The following is a 14,250-nucleotide window of genomic DNA, read 5'->3' on the forward strand; positions in this document are numbered from 1 at the left end:
GCGCGAGGGGCGGGCGGGAGGACCTGGAGGGTTCACGGCCGAATTTGGTTTTGTCTTGGATGGAGCGAGCTGCCCGAGGGCCTGCGTGTCCTCTCTGCCCCCCGAGGTCCCCCGCCGTCGGTGGATGAGGTCAGAGTTAGGCCCCTGTGGTTCTGGTTCGAAACGTTGAGTGGTCGGCATTTATGTTTACGTACCTTTAACTTTACATACTGTTCTTTTATTTTTTCTTGTTTTAGAAACTTAAAAACTTTCCAAAATGTCCAAAGAACTGATATATGGGTATATTTACAAAAATGCCTCCGTAGTATTTATTATCATTCATCTTTCCCCTTCTTGAACGTCAGAAAGTTTTCGTTGTGTTCGGTGACGTAGCCCAAAGCTGGTGGACAGTGGGAGTTCAAAATACCTGTTGGCTCTTCAGGGACTTGACGATTGACCGCTGCTCATTTTCCCTTCGCCCGCTAGATGTTTACTCTTTTCAAGAAGAAGAACCTGTTTCGGACCCTCATCTGGCCAAGCACTTGGCGCATTTTGGAATCGACATGCTTCACATGCACGGGGTGAGGCCTGTTTCGTTTCCGCTTCCAGCTTGCATGTGGCGGGGTGGGAGGACACGGGAGCCGCTTGGTCTATTTCCTGTATAATTCCTCTAACAGGGGTCTTCACTTTACAGGTTATAGCTTTCCACTGTTGGCGTTTCCTTCGTGCATTTAATGAAGAGGTGTTTTCTTTTCGTTGACTTAGAGTTTACTTGCAAAATCAGCCTCCTTTGATGGGCAGTTAGTTGTGTGAATCATTCATTGTTCACGAAAGGCAGATGGTGTGGGGAGATGACCTTTAAATTATCTGTGGCCAACATCGCTTTAATTAATTTCAGGAAGGGAAGCCAGGCTCCTAGGGACAGGGCGAATAAACCAACACGTGACTGTTGGGGGAGAAGGGCTGCTTCCTTTCACGCTGCGTTTTCGAATCATTTTCTCTTTAAGGATTTAAATGTGCATTCGTGTAGCCCTTTCCTTCCAGGCCGCCTCCCTCTCTTCACCTTCCTGCCCTCTGTCTCTCATTTCTGCTTTTCTCCGCCTTCTTCACACCTCCCTCCGCTTTCAAGGCACTCTCAAGCCTCAGCGTTTTATTCCACATCCTCTCCGGCTGCCTGGCCTTTTCCTTTGCTGTGTTGCATTGAATACTGCCTTGAATTTAGTCTACTTGCTTCTTTTTTGATTCCTATTTGTTCTTCATCCTCCTTTTATCTCTTTCCCTTACAGTTTTTCTCTCTTTAAAATCTGTTTGTTTTTTTTTTGAGACGGAGTTTCATTCTTGTCACCCAGGCTGCAGTGCAGTGGCACAATTTCAGCTCACTGCAACCTCTGCCTCCTGGGTTCAAGCCATTCTCCTGCCTCAGTCTCTCGAGTAGCTGGGACTACAGGCGCGTGCCACCATGCCCAGCTAATTTTTGTATTTTTAGTAGAGACAGGGTTTCACCATGTTGGCCAGGCTGGTCTCGAATTCTTGACCTCAGGTGATCTGCCTGCCTCAGCCTCCCAAAGTGCTGGGATTACAGGTATGAGCCACTGCGCCCAGCTTCTCTTTAAAATCTTTTTCATGTGTGTTTTAAAATTGTGGTAAAGTGTATATAATCTGAAGCCTACCATTTTAACTGTTTCTAAGCATGGCGTTACTGGCATTACGTACATTCACACTGCTGTACCACCATCACCGTCTCTCAGCCTTTTTTATTTACATTGTTTATTTCTCTATGTAATGGGAAAAAATGGCAGAAACATCCTATGATATTAGAAATAATTAATGGGACATGACCTTTGAATGGGAATCACATTGAAGGTTGTTTCTTGTTGATGACTTTGTCTCAGACAGAGAATGGGCTCCAGGACAATGATATGAAGCCAAGGGTCAGTGAGTGGGAGGTGATCCAGGAGTCGGGCACGAAGCTGAAGCCGATGTATGGTCCCGGCTACACGGGGCTGAAGAACCTGGGCAACAGCTGCTACCTCAGCTCTGTCATGCAGGCCATCTTCAGCATCCCGGAGTTCCAGAGAGCGTAAGTGCCCCCCACGCAGACCTGGGCAGCAGCCCCGCCCTGCCCCTCTAGATCCAGCCAACATCCTGCAGTTCCAGAGAGTATAAGTGCACCCCATGCAGACCCGGGCGTGCAGCCCCGCCCTGCCCCTCTAGATCCAGCCAGCATCCTGCAGTTCCAGAGAGTATAAGTGTCCCCCATGCAGACCTGGGCAGCAGCCCCGCCCTGCCCCTCTAGATCCAGCCAGCATCCTGCAGTTCCAGAGAGTATAAGTGTCCCCCATGCAGACCCGGGCAGCAGCCCCGCCCTGCCCCTCTAGATCCAGCCAGCATCCTGGAATTCCAGAGAGTATAAGTGCCCCCCATGCAGACCCGGGCGTGCTGCCCTCGCCCTGCCCCTCTAGATCCAGCCAGCATCCTGGAATTCCAGAGAGTATAAGTGCCCCCCATGCAGACCCGGGCGTGGTGCCCTCGCCCTGCCCCTCTAGATCCAGCCAGCATCCTGCAGTTCCAGAGAGTATAAGTGCCCCCCATGCAGCCCTGGCCCTGCAGCCCCACCCTGCCCCTCTTGGTCCAGTCCGCTCAGTACACTGGAAAGCCCATCTGTATGGCTTCAGGACCTTTTGCCACTTTTTCTGAGGCCCACCTTCTGCAGAGACTGGGTGAGAACACTTGCCGAGTGTTATGGGGATCAGGTGAGATAAGAAGAGCTTTGTGAACTGAAAAAGACCGTACAGGGCTTTGTTATTAATAAGGATTTCTGCTTTTTGACCATCACCCTACGTACCAAGAATATATTAACCATTAATCTTCAGAGCAGATTTGCCGGTTTCCTCCTGCAGATGCGCTGGGGGCGATCCCGTGATTGGTCTGGTTAGTGTCTCCCTCGTGGTGGGCTGGAGTGTCCTCAGGGAGTTAGGACCTCCGCCGTTGGCTACTCACAGTGTGGCGCATCGGCTGGCGCTGTGCCTCGTGCTGCCGGTGTAAGTTTGGAAGTAGGGAGTGAGCGTGGGGAAACTGACGTGACAGTTTGACATTGCTGTTGTGTCTTACAATTGGCATTTCACTTTTCTAATAATTCCTTTTAACTGTATTTTTTAACTATTAAGTTTATTTATTTATTTATTTTTTGGAGACAGAGTCTCGCTCTGTCACTAGGCTGGAGTTCAGTGGCGCCATCTCAGCTCACTGCAGCCTCTGCCTCCTGGGTTCAAGTGATTCTCCCGCCTCAGCCTCTCGAGTAGCTGGGACTACAGGTGTGCGCCACCATCCCCGGCTAATTTTTGCATTTTTTTCAGTAGAGACGGAGTTTCACCGTGTTGGCCAGGATGGTCTCTGTCTCTTGACCTCGTGATCCACCCTCCTCAGCCTCCCAAAGTGCTGGGATTACAGGCATGAGCCATCGTGTCCGGCCAGGTTTTTTTGTTTTTAATTATTACGGGTACATAGCAGGTGTATATATTTATGAGGTATATGTGATATTATGATACAGGTATGCAATGTGTAATATCACATTAATTGGGGTAATTGGGGTGTCCGTCACCTCAAGCATTTATGATTTCTTTGTATTAGGAACCTTGCAATTTCACTCTTTTAAAATACACAACAAATTATTGTTGACTATAATCCTCCTGTTGTGCTGTCAAATACTGGATCTTGTTAACTCTAATTATACTTTTGTACCCATTAACCATCCTCACTAACTGTGTTTTTAAAAGATATCATCTGTCTGAGTTGAAATAAACAAAACAGCTGACCCTTTACCACAGTAATTTGGGAGCACTGATTTAGGCGCCCACTGTGCCCGTGCAAGATGGCCTTCCTCCCCCCACGCCGAGGGCTCAGCAGCTGTGTCTGTGGCTGGCTGTTTTCTCCCTCGGGCTGTACTGAGGGTGGGGGCTGTAGAGCGGGGGCTGGGCCTGGTGGTGGTGGGCAGCCGCTGCCTCAGTGCAGAGTCACCCTAGCGTGTTCCAGAGGTAGGTTTCCTTCGTGGTTTAAGGTGGACGAGGGCGTGTGTGAGCTCAGACAGGCAGACAGCCTTCAGGAACAGCCCAGGCTCTTGCTTCACCCACGTGGAGTTGAAATCCTGATGGCTTTAGTGGAGACTGATCCAAAGTACATCACATACCCTTCTCTTTCCTCTCTTGGTGTTTGGAGACTTACCTCTTCGTGCTGTTTTCTCGCTTTGAAAATTCATGGTTCATTTTCCATGTCTAGTTTTCATTTTTTCGTCCAGCCAATAGAGAGTGAGTTCTTTTCTGCTAAGCAGTATGCCAAGTGTGTGGGGTGGGTGGTGAACGGAAGGACGTGGTCCTCATCCCCAGGCAGGAAGGAAGAGGAGAAAGGGCATCAAGAAAAGTCATAGGAGCAACTGCAGGCTTATAAACGAGGCACATTCCACGAAGGAGAAAGGAGGGAGGCGGTCAGGTGAACCCGTGAAGCAGGGAGAGCGCCCTGACACGCGTGCAGGAGGAGTGCACACACGGGCTTTGGCTAGAGCGAGGTTGAAGCTCAGATAGGAAACCCGGTGATTTGTATAAATTTTTACCCACATCTCACACCTGTGTTATCATTTGATTGGGGAGCAGCGTAGCTCCATCTTGCATGATTTATGCTCCAAGATCCTTTTTGAAACTGTTGAAGGACTGTCCTCTGGTAGCAGTGGTATAATTATTGTTTCTTTTAAACTAGAGTGAAAGAAACTTGTGTTCTTTTGTTATGAAGCCCGACACCACTCTTGGTGCTTTACAACCCGCAGTTAAGAAAAATTCACCCTACACTTCAAAGTTTGACGAAGAGTTAACTCTCTGGGTTTTTCTTTAATGAAAAATATATGTTGGCTGGGTGTGGTGGCTCACACCTGTCATCCCAGCACTTTGGGAGGCCAAGGTGGGTGGATCACCTGAAGTCAGGAGTTCAAGACCAGCCTGACCAACATCATGAAACCCCATCTCAACTGAAAATACAAAAATTAGCCAGGTGTGGTGGTGGGCGCCTGTAGTCCCAGCTACTCAGGAGGCTGAGGCAGGAGAATTGCTTGAAGGCAGAGGTTGCAGTGAGCTGAGATCGTGCCACTGTACTCCAGCCCGGGTGATAGAGTGAGATTCTATCTCAAGAAATAAATAAGATGAGGAAAATTAAAGTGAAAAGGAAAGAAAAGAAAAATGGCTCAGAAAGATTGAGTGGCTCGTGAGCAGTCGTAGTGTGATTTGGGAACTCGGCCTCATTCCTCAGTGCCCTGTCTGCCACTTGAACCTAGTTTAGATTTCAGAATCCTTTTCATTGAGGATCGAATGTAAATAAACTGCTGTACCAATGGAATGACAGCTGAGATGGATTGATAGATCGTGTAACTACATCCTTTTAAGAATTGCTAGATTACAAACAGAAGGTACAACATCTATGAAAATTATCTAGCATGGCTTCTGCATTTTAACTTAATTTTGTTATAATGGAAGATTTTCTTCATCAGTTAGAAAGGGTTATAAAGTGATAGCAAAATGGAGTTCTCTCTTTTTCTCCCTGACCTCAGGTGCCAGCAGAGTGGACTTTTCTGACATCAAAGATTTATTGTCGGCCAGGCACGGCGGCTCACATCTGTAATCCCAGCACTTTGGGAGGCTGAGGTGGGTGGATCACTTGAGGTCAGGAGTTCAAGACCAGCCTGGCCAACATGGTGAAACCCCATCTTTACTAAAAAATTAGCCAGGCGTGGTGGCACGCGCCTGTAATCCCAGCTACTCGGGAGGCTGAGGCGGGAGAATTGCTTGAACCTGGGAGGCAGAGGTTGCAGTGAGCCCAGATCGTGCCACATCACTCCAGCATGGGTGAGGGAGTGAGACGGTGTCTCAAAAAAAAAAAAAAAGGTTTATTCTCTTTACCTCTTCTCTTCTATCTATCTTGCCATAAAGCATCAGCCTGTTCATTAGTGTGCACCTTTCCAGGGAGGTTTTTGTCTTGTCAGGTTTTGAGATGTGACTAAAACTGGATCCGAAGAGAGCGCCCGAGTTTATCATGTCGTGCATTGTTGGGATTCTTCAGTGTAGCCCTTGCATCTAAATAGTTTAGCTCTGAAGTTTGGCTTCTGTTGTGTTTGTCCTTTGAGTGGGACTGGCCCTGAAAGCGTGCTCTGTTAATTTTGAGGTAGGTACATTATCTGAGCTACAACTTCTGAGTTCGTGGACAGCGGGTGCCTGGAAGTTTCTAGTAGTTAGAGGTCATTGCCAACTAATAGTGTGTCATGGTTCTTTGCTGGGGCTTCACTGCAATAATGCTTTTTCTGTTTGGTTATCGGTACTCAGTTATGGACGTTAGTTGTGTGATTGTGTGACATAAATGTATTCATTCAACAAATATTCAGAGTGTCTTTTACATGTCAGATGCAGTGATTTAGGTGAACTTGCTGCCTTCATGAGATTACATTCTAGTGTATAATCTCTGGAAAGACAGATACTAAACACGATGTGTCAGTCCATTCTCACACTGCTAATTAAGACACACTCAAGACTGTCAATTTATAAAGGAAAGAGGTTTAATTGACCCACAGTTCCACATGGATAGGAAGCCTCACAGTCATGGCAGAGGGCAAATGAGGAGCAAAGTCACACCTTGCATGGTGGCAGGCAGGAGCTTGTGTGGGGAACTCCCCGTTGGAAACCCTCAGATCTCATGAGAGTCACTCAGTATCGCAAGAACAGCACGGGAAAGACCTGCCCCCATGATTCAGTTATCTCCCGCCGGGTCCCTCCCACCGCACGTGAGAATTATAGGAGCTACAATTCATGAGATTTGGGTGGAGATGCAGCCGCACCGTATCACGAGTAGGTTACAAACTGCAAGTGGTGATGCGTGCTAAGAGGGCCAGTCAGGAGCAGAGGGTGGGGAGTCAGGAACGGGGAGCGCGGCCCCTCCTGTTTTATCTAAGGGTCTGGGGAGCTGGCTTGTCAACAGACTTGAGAAGGAGCTGCTGAGCAAGGATCTCTGAGAGCATCCCGGGAGAGAGACAGCAGAAGGCTTGACCTTGAGACACGAGCAAGTTTGTCACGTGCTGGGGCAGCAGGAGGGACAAGTGGCGGGGATGCTGTGGGCTGGGGGGACACAGTGGCAGAGGAGGCCAGAGACGTTGCGGGAAGGGGCAGGGAAGGGCCGGAGAAAGGGATCTGCTTTCGGATTCCTCTTCCTAGAGCTTCCAGGCTAGAGGTCGAAGACAACGGGGATAGACCACCACAGAGTAGAGGGTGTGAAATCAGAAGTGAATTTAAGAAGTGAAAGGAGTGATTGTGCATGATGATTGGATGTCAGTGTTAAAGCTGGCACTGCTCTGTCAGTATAAGCTTGCCGGGAGGGATTACAGGCTGCTCTGGGGGCCGTGGACAGCAGGCACAGCCAGCAGAGTGGTTCCGAGCGCGGCCTGGTGCCAGGCTGCTTGGTTCCATTCTGGGCCTCATTACTCCTTCCCTGGTAGCCTTTTTTTTTGAGATAGGGTCTTGCTCTGTCACCCCAGGCTGGAGTGCAGTGGTATGATCAGAGCTCACCGCAGCTCAGGCAGTCCTCCCACCCTAGCCTCTCAGGTAGCTGCAGCTACAGTACCATAGTACATCCTACTGCACCCAGCTGATTTCTAAAGTTTTTTGTAGAGATGGAGTCTCTATGTTGTCCAGGCTGGTCTCAACGCTTAGGTTCAAGCAATCATCCTGTCTCGGCCTCTAAAAGTGCTGGGATTTCAGGTGTCTTGGAGGCTTTGGAAGCTGCCTAACGAATTTGCATTCCAATTTCTTACCTCTCAAATGGGGATAATGATAACAATCCCTTCCTCACGTGGTTGCAGTGAAGACTCAACAGGCTAATACAGGAAGCCCTTCAGGAAATTGCAGCTGTCGCTGCTATTACTGTTATTATTCACATTGAGATTATTGGAACAATTTTTAATGTTAAAGAAAAAAATTACCCAAACACTTGTTAAAGATGCTAAGGCAGACTTTATTCACTGGGACTCATGGCCAAAGGAACAGGAACACGGCAACAGGGCCTTGGACTGGGGGAGACATTGGACTCAACTCTGATTCCAACACGATGTTGAAAAATCGCAAAGAGGAAAGTCTAGGATGAGGGGTTTCTGGCTACTCAGACTTGGTGGGATTATTGCTGAAGGCAGGCCGGCTGGTCGGATAGCAAGCATGGTGATTTTCACTAACCTGACTTGGCACGGTGCTCACTCAAACTGATCTACAAGGACAGACGGGGAAGCCCAAGGAAGGGGGTCAGGCAGGGGACTTGGAGGAGCTGGCCTGTTTTTCGGTTTAAGTTGAGTCTTGTCGCTAACTGTAGTGTTGTCCTTTTTTTTTTTTTTTTTGACAGTCTTGCTGTCACCCAGGCTGGAGCACAGTGACGCGATCTCGGCTCACTGCAACCTCCACCTCCAGGCTTCAAGTGATTCGCCTGCCTCAGCCTCCCGAGTAGCTGGGATTACAGGCGTGTGCCACCATGCCTGGCTAATTTTTGTATTTTTTTATTAGAGATGGGGTTTTACCACGTTGGCCAGACTGGTCTCGAACTCCTGACCTCAGGTGATCCACCTGCCTCGGCCTCCCTAAGTGTGGGGATTACAGGTGTGAGCCACCGCAGCTGGCCTCTGCACCATTGTCACTGAGGCGGTGATTGTGATGGCTTAGCCAGTGGTTCTTAACCCTGGCTGCATGCTAGAATCACTCAGGGAACTTTTAAAAGAAATTCCAAATCCCAGGCCTTGCTCTCAAGCAATGAAATTGAAACATCTAGGGGTTGTTCTGGCTTTGGTATATTTAAAATAAACTCTTTACGTGAATCTAACTTACAACGAGGGCTGAGACCCACTGATAGAAGCAATGTTTCAGGAAGCTTTGTGGGTGGTGGTAGAGGTGGGATCTCAGGAAAATCTTTTCTTCAGGTAGATTGTTTAATCTGACCAATGGGCAAGGTGGTCTTAGGAAGAACGATGGCTTGTCTTGGTCCTGTTCTTACAGCTGCTGTGGTGTAACTGTCACCTCTCATTTTCTAGGTATGTGGGAAACCTCCCCAGAATATTTGACTACTCGCCTTTAGATCCAACGCAGGATTTCAACACACAGATGTAAGTGCCGGATTTGTATTTTTTTTTTTTTTTGGAAAAAGCGTCCAATAAAATGTTCACAGTGGTTATCTCTGGGTTGCAAAATTAAAGGCAATTCTTTATGTATTTTTTAAAAAGTGTTCTAAAATGAGAATGTGTTACTTTTCCAAGAAGATAAAATTATCTACAAAATATTGAAGAAAATTTGAAACTGGCAACAGTATGAAGCAGAATCAAATAAATGTCACTTGTGTGTAATCCAGATCAGATGCTCCACCTGCCAGCAGCTGTACTGCTGAGATTCATCCATACGTTTAGTATCGCTATGGAAGAACAACAACGACCTTTCTGTTTTCTTTCTGTGCCCTGGCCAGGACTAAGTTAGGACATGGCCTTCTCTCAGGCCAGTATTCCAAGCCTCCGGTGAAATCCGAACTCATCGAGCAGGTGATGAAGGAGGAGCACAAGGTATGTGTCCGAGTGTGCCATGTGGCCGTGCTGGTAGGGAGGAGCTGTAGAATGTGGGTCTCCTGTGATTTGGCACACGGTGGCCATAAATTTCGCAAGCCGTCAGAATAGTAATGTCATTGCAGTGTCTGCGGGGCCTGTCTGGATGTGCTTAAAAAGTGTGACAAGGAGCAGCCAGGGTCGGGTTTATAGAGGCAGTTGTGTCATGGATTGTACATGTGTGCCATCATCAACTGTCTTTAGAAATAGTATTCTTTATAAAATAGGGCTGAGATCGAAGGACTACATTTTGTAAAAATAGAAACATTTCCCCTTTGGTGATACAGTCTTGGCACCTGCAGTGTCTTTTTTCTCCTAAGCCTCAACTTTGTTGTTTAGAGTTTCTCGAGAGGTTCGTTGTTAAAAAACCACACACAGGGTCAGGCGCAGTGGCTCACACCTGTAATCTCAGCACTTTGGGAGGTCGAGGTGGGCAGATCATCTGAGGTCGGGAGTTCGAGACCAGCCTGACCAACATGGTGAAACCCTGTCTCTACTAAAAATACAAAAATTAGCCGGGTGTGATGGTGGGTGCCTGTAATCCCAGCTACTCAGGAAGCTGAAGTGGGAGAATTGCTTGAACCGGGAGGTTGCAATGAGCCGAAATCGTGCCACTGTACTCCAGCCTGGGCGACAGAGTGAGATTCTGTATCAAACAAACAAACAAAAGAAACACACAGATTCCTCAGTCCCTCCCTAGAGCTGAGGAATCAGAATTTTAGGGAGGGCTGGGCAGTCCTCGGGTTTGGTAAGCTGCCAGGTGGTCCTGCGGCACACTCAAGTCACAGAAACTCTGTGGGGCAGTTATGATTAACTAACAGAATCACCGAGAGATGGGCTTGATCTTTTCACGGCCAGACCTGCATTCCTGCTGGCCCCTCCCTGTGCTGCTTGTACAGCTCTGGAGGGCACGGCTCGTAGCTCGGTCTTTTTGAGTGGTGCCCTTGGAATTGAGCAGTGCACAGCCTACACATCTGTGTTTGGCGCCGTCCGCTCCGATTGCCGCAGCTGCCCTGAGTGGAACGCGTGCTCCGCTTCCGCACACCTGCTCTGGCTTCCCAGGACCTGGTCTTGACTTACCCTCATGTGTTTAATCTTCGTGCTGGCATCGTAAGCCAGTCCTTCTTAACTAATACCTGTACACCGAGAGCAAGAATCAAAAGTGAATGAATAGCCTCTTGTTCATAATGAAGCCAGCCAGCTGTGGAAACGGGCAAATGAGAGGACGGAGGTTATGAAAGGGATGTTCGGAGGCCGCCTTGGGGGTGGGGGGGAAGAAGCGGCTGGAGAAGCGGGCGGGAGGGAGTGGCAAGCACAGGAGAGCAGAGTGGGAACGGGAAGAATTTAAGTTCTCAAGCTGCGTTGTCACCCAGCATTGTAAGATGACAAGGTCCGCATCCGCCAGTGGCTGGAAGGCGCTCATTTGAGACGCAGCTGAGGAGGCGGCTGGGAGGTAGGGCTGGCGTGTGGCTATCCAGGCTCCTTCTAATTCCGTGCTTCTGTGGGACTTTGAAGAGGTGACTGTGGAAACCTCAGCCCAGAACTGTTACGATCGTGTTTGTTTGGAGTTCTCATCCTGCTGTGCCTCTTCTCGTATGGCTCTCCTGGGTGGGGTCCCTGCCCTCTGGTGGAGGTGAAGGAGCTGGGAATGGGGCTCGGAGCCTGGCTTTCCCTCCTGGTTCTGCAAGGAGCTGTGTGACTATGGGCAAGTCACACCACCTCCCAGTCTCGCCATTCAAGTGGTAGAATGGGTCCAGGTGGTGGTGGTGAAGGTTTCAAGCCTGGAGTCCCCTTTCTAATTAGATAAAATCTGTGCACCCTACATGACTGTTACTGTGCTTTTGGGATCTCCTCATTTAAGAAAATGTGAAATGAAAAATCATCAGCTTAGTGCTGTTTGGAAATAAAATTTGGTTTTGTTAACATTACAGTGTCCTTTTATGTTAAAAAAAAAAAAGTGCTTCTAAGAGCAAGGCACACCGTCTCTGCAGTCCGCAGGTGATGTCTGTTTGGAGCCCTTGACTGTCTTCCCGGCACAGTCTCTGCAGTCCGCAGGTGATGTCTGTTTGGAGCCCTTGTCTGTCTTCCCGGCACAGTCTCTGCAGTCCGCAGGTGATGTCTGTTTGGAGCCCTTGACTGTCTTCCCGGCACAGTCTCTGCAGTCCGCAGGTGATGTCTGTTTGGAGCCCTTGTCTGTCTTCCCGGCACAGTCTCTGCAGTCCGCAGGTGATGTCTGTCTGGAGCCCTTGTCTGTCTTCCCGGCACACCGTCTCTGCAGTCCGCAGGTGATGTCTGTCTGGAGCCCTTGTCTGTCTTCGGGCACACCGTCTCTGCCGTCCACAGGTGATGTCTGTCTGGAGCCCTTGTCTGTCTTCCTGGCACACCGTCTCTGCAGTCTGCAGGTGATGTCTGTCTGGAGCCCTTGTCTGTCTTCCCGGCACAGTCTCTGCAGTCCGCAGGTGATGTCTGTCTGGAGCCCTTGTCTGTCTTCCTGGCACAGTCTCTGCAGTCCACAGGTGATGTCTGGAGCCCTTGTCTGTCTTCCCAGCACAGCCTCTGCAGTCCACAGGTGATGTCTGTCTGGAGCCCTTGTCTGTCTTCCCGTCACAGTCTCTGCAGTCCACAGGTGATGTCTGTTTGGAGGCCTGGTCTCTCTTCCCGTCACAGTCTCTGCAGTCCACAGGTGATGTCTGTTTGGAGGCCTGGTCTCTCTTCCAGCGTTGGATTTGGTGGCCACAGGGTAGCAGCTCTTTACATCTCCAGGGTCTGAGGCTTGCAGGTGGGAACCGCTGCTCTGTCTGGATTGGAATGTGTGAGCTGGAAGCACTTGGACCATCTCTGGAATGTGTTTTGCTTGGTCCACACATAAAGTCTGAATTTTCAGCTCCTCTTAACCACTCAGAACGTCTGGCTGTCCCAGGCCCGCGGTGACAGCCGGAGCCAAGGGGCAGCTCTTCCTTCACATGGGACACACAGTCCCCAGCTGGCTCCGGTCCCTTTGTGACTCATGACCTGACTGGGTCTCTGGGAATTTGGATCTGTGACCCTTGATGTAGATGACTTGTGAAATCCTTTCCAGCCCTCAGGTGCCACGATCTAGTGGAGAAGAAAGAATCCTGAGTGTGAGAAGCATGCAGTGTGCATCTGGGCACTGGCAGGAATGGCCCATCCAGCTGGGTGGGGACAAGTGGGGAATATTGGTAATATTCCTTTAACACTCAAAGAGAGCTCAGATTGACCATGATATTCCTTGTGGTGCTGGGGGTGTCTGCTTCAAGCTGTTCCTTGAATAGACAAATATAGCAAAAATCTTCACTTTGCTTGACAGTGAAAGGAATTAGTTTCTGAGGCATCAGGATTTTCACTGGCAACTGGTTTCAAAGGAACCAATTTGTGAGACTCTTCATTTGCTCAGGTGTCAGAAGTCCTTTGGAAGGATGGGCCTGTCCCAGGCCTCTGGTGTTTGTGACTTGTAGATGAGCCTGAAGTGCCCCAAGAGAGGGAAAGAAGATTCACTGAAACAGAAAAGGGGATAGATGATGAGAGGAACACGTGGAGGGGAGCGAGCACGAGGGCTGTGTCAGAGCCATGTGGCAGGAACGCCTTTTCACAGGGCCGCCACCAAACGTGCTCGTAATAGCTGGCATCATCTGGTGTTTGCAGGGGGCCAGGCCCTTCCTGCATGTTCACAGATGTGGAAACGATGCACAGAATCCTTGCCCAAAGTTACACAGCCCGTGGGTGGCGGAGCTGCAGACTGTGTCAGGCAGCTTGGCTCTGGAGTCTGGGCCCAGTCGTGAGGGTTTCTCACTGGAGTCTTACAAGTTGGGTCATTTCTGGAATATCTACTTTCCAGTATTGTTCTGCTGTAAATGAAGGTCAAATCTAGCTTTTTATATATGCATCCTTAATAAACATGCTCATGTGTAAAAAGACAACAGTATTTGAACCACTGCCATTTTTACCTAAATATGTTGAATTGAATTTTAAGATTAACTTGCACTTGTAATAGATAATGCTTACTATAAAAGGGCATTTTGTTCTTAAAAAAATATTTTTCTGGCCAGGTGTGGTGGCTCACGCCTGTAATCCCAGCACTTTGGGAGGCTGAGGCTGGTGGATCACAAAGTCAAGAAGTTGAGACCATCCTGGCCAGTATGGTGAAACCCCATCTCTACTAAAAATACAAAAATTAGCTGGGCGTGGTGGTGGGTGCCTGCAATCCCAGCTACTTGGGAGGCTGAGGCACAAGCATTGCTTGAACCTGGGAGGTGGAGGTTGCAGTGAGCTGAGCCATTGCACTCCAGCCTGGTAACAGAGCGAGACTCCATCTCAAAAAAAAAAAAAAAAAAAATTTCCTGATCTTTATGCATTCTTTTTTTTTTGTTTCTAAAGTAAAGAGGTTTAATTGGCTCATGGTTCTTCAGATTGTACAGGAAGCATAGTGGCTTCTGCTTCTAGGGAGGCCTCAGGAAACTTACAATCATGGTGGAAGGCAAAGGCGAAGCAAGTACATTTTACATAGCGGGAGAAGAGGGAAGAGAGGAGAGAGGTGCTGCACCAGCTCTCATGAGAACCCGATCATGAGAACAGCACTAGAGGAACAACGCCAAAGCATT

The 14,250-nt window shown here is 48.9% G+C and overlaps 1 protein-coding gene across 3 annotated transcripts in view; it reads left to right on the top strand.

The window, feature by feature from the left end:
• The window catches only part of USP13 (ubiquitin specific peptidase 13), a 154,544-nt gene that overhangs the window by 69,432 nt on the left and 70,862 nt on the right, over positions 1–14,250 (top strand). For all 3 annotated transcript variants that reach the window (XR_010338916.1, XR_010338917.1, XM_064366828.1), the window contains 4 exons: positions 466–560; positions 1,872–2,059; positions 9,074–9,145; positions 9,499–9,592. Coding sequence is in view for 1 of the 3 variants with exons in the window: in XM_064366828.1 (XP_064222898.1) it covers positions 466–560; positions 1,872–2,059; positions 9,074–9,145; positions 9,499–9,592 (449 nt within the window). In the remaining 2 variants the exon portion in view is untranslated. The remainder of the gene's footprint in view (positions 1–465; positions 561–1,871; positions 2,060–9,073; positions 9,146–9,498; positions 9,593–14,250) is intronic.

This window comes from Aotus nancymaae, unplaced genomic scaffold, assembly GCF_030222135.1.
Source record: "Aotus nancymaae isolate 86718 unplaced genomic scaffold, 86718_ANA_hifiasm-v0.15.2.pri h1tg000067l, whole genome shotgun sequence".
Classification (NCBI taxonomy): Eukaryota; Metazoa; Chordata; class Mammalia; order Primates; family Aotidae; genus Aotus; species Aotus nancymaae.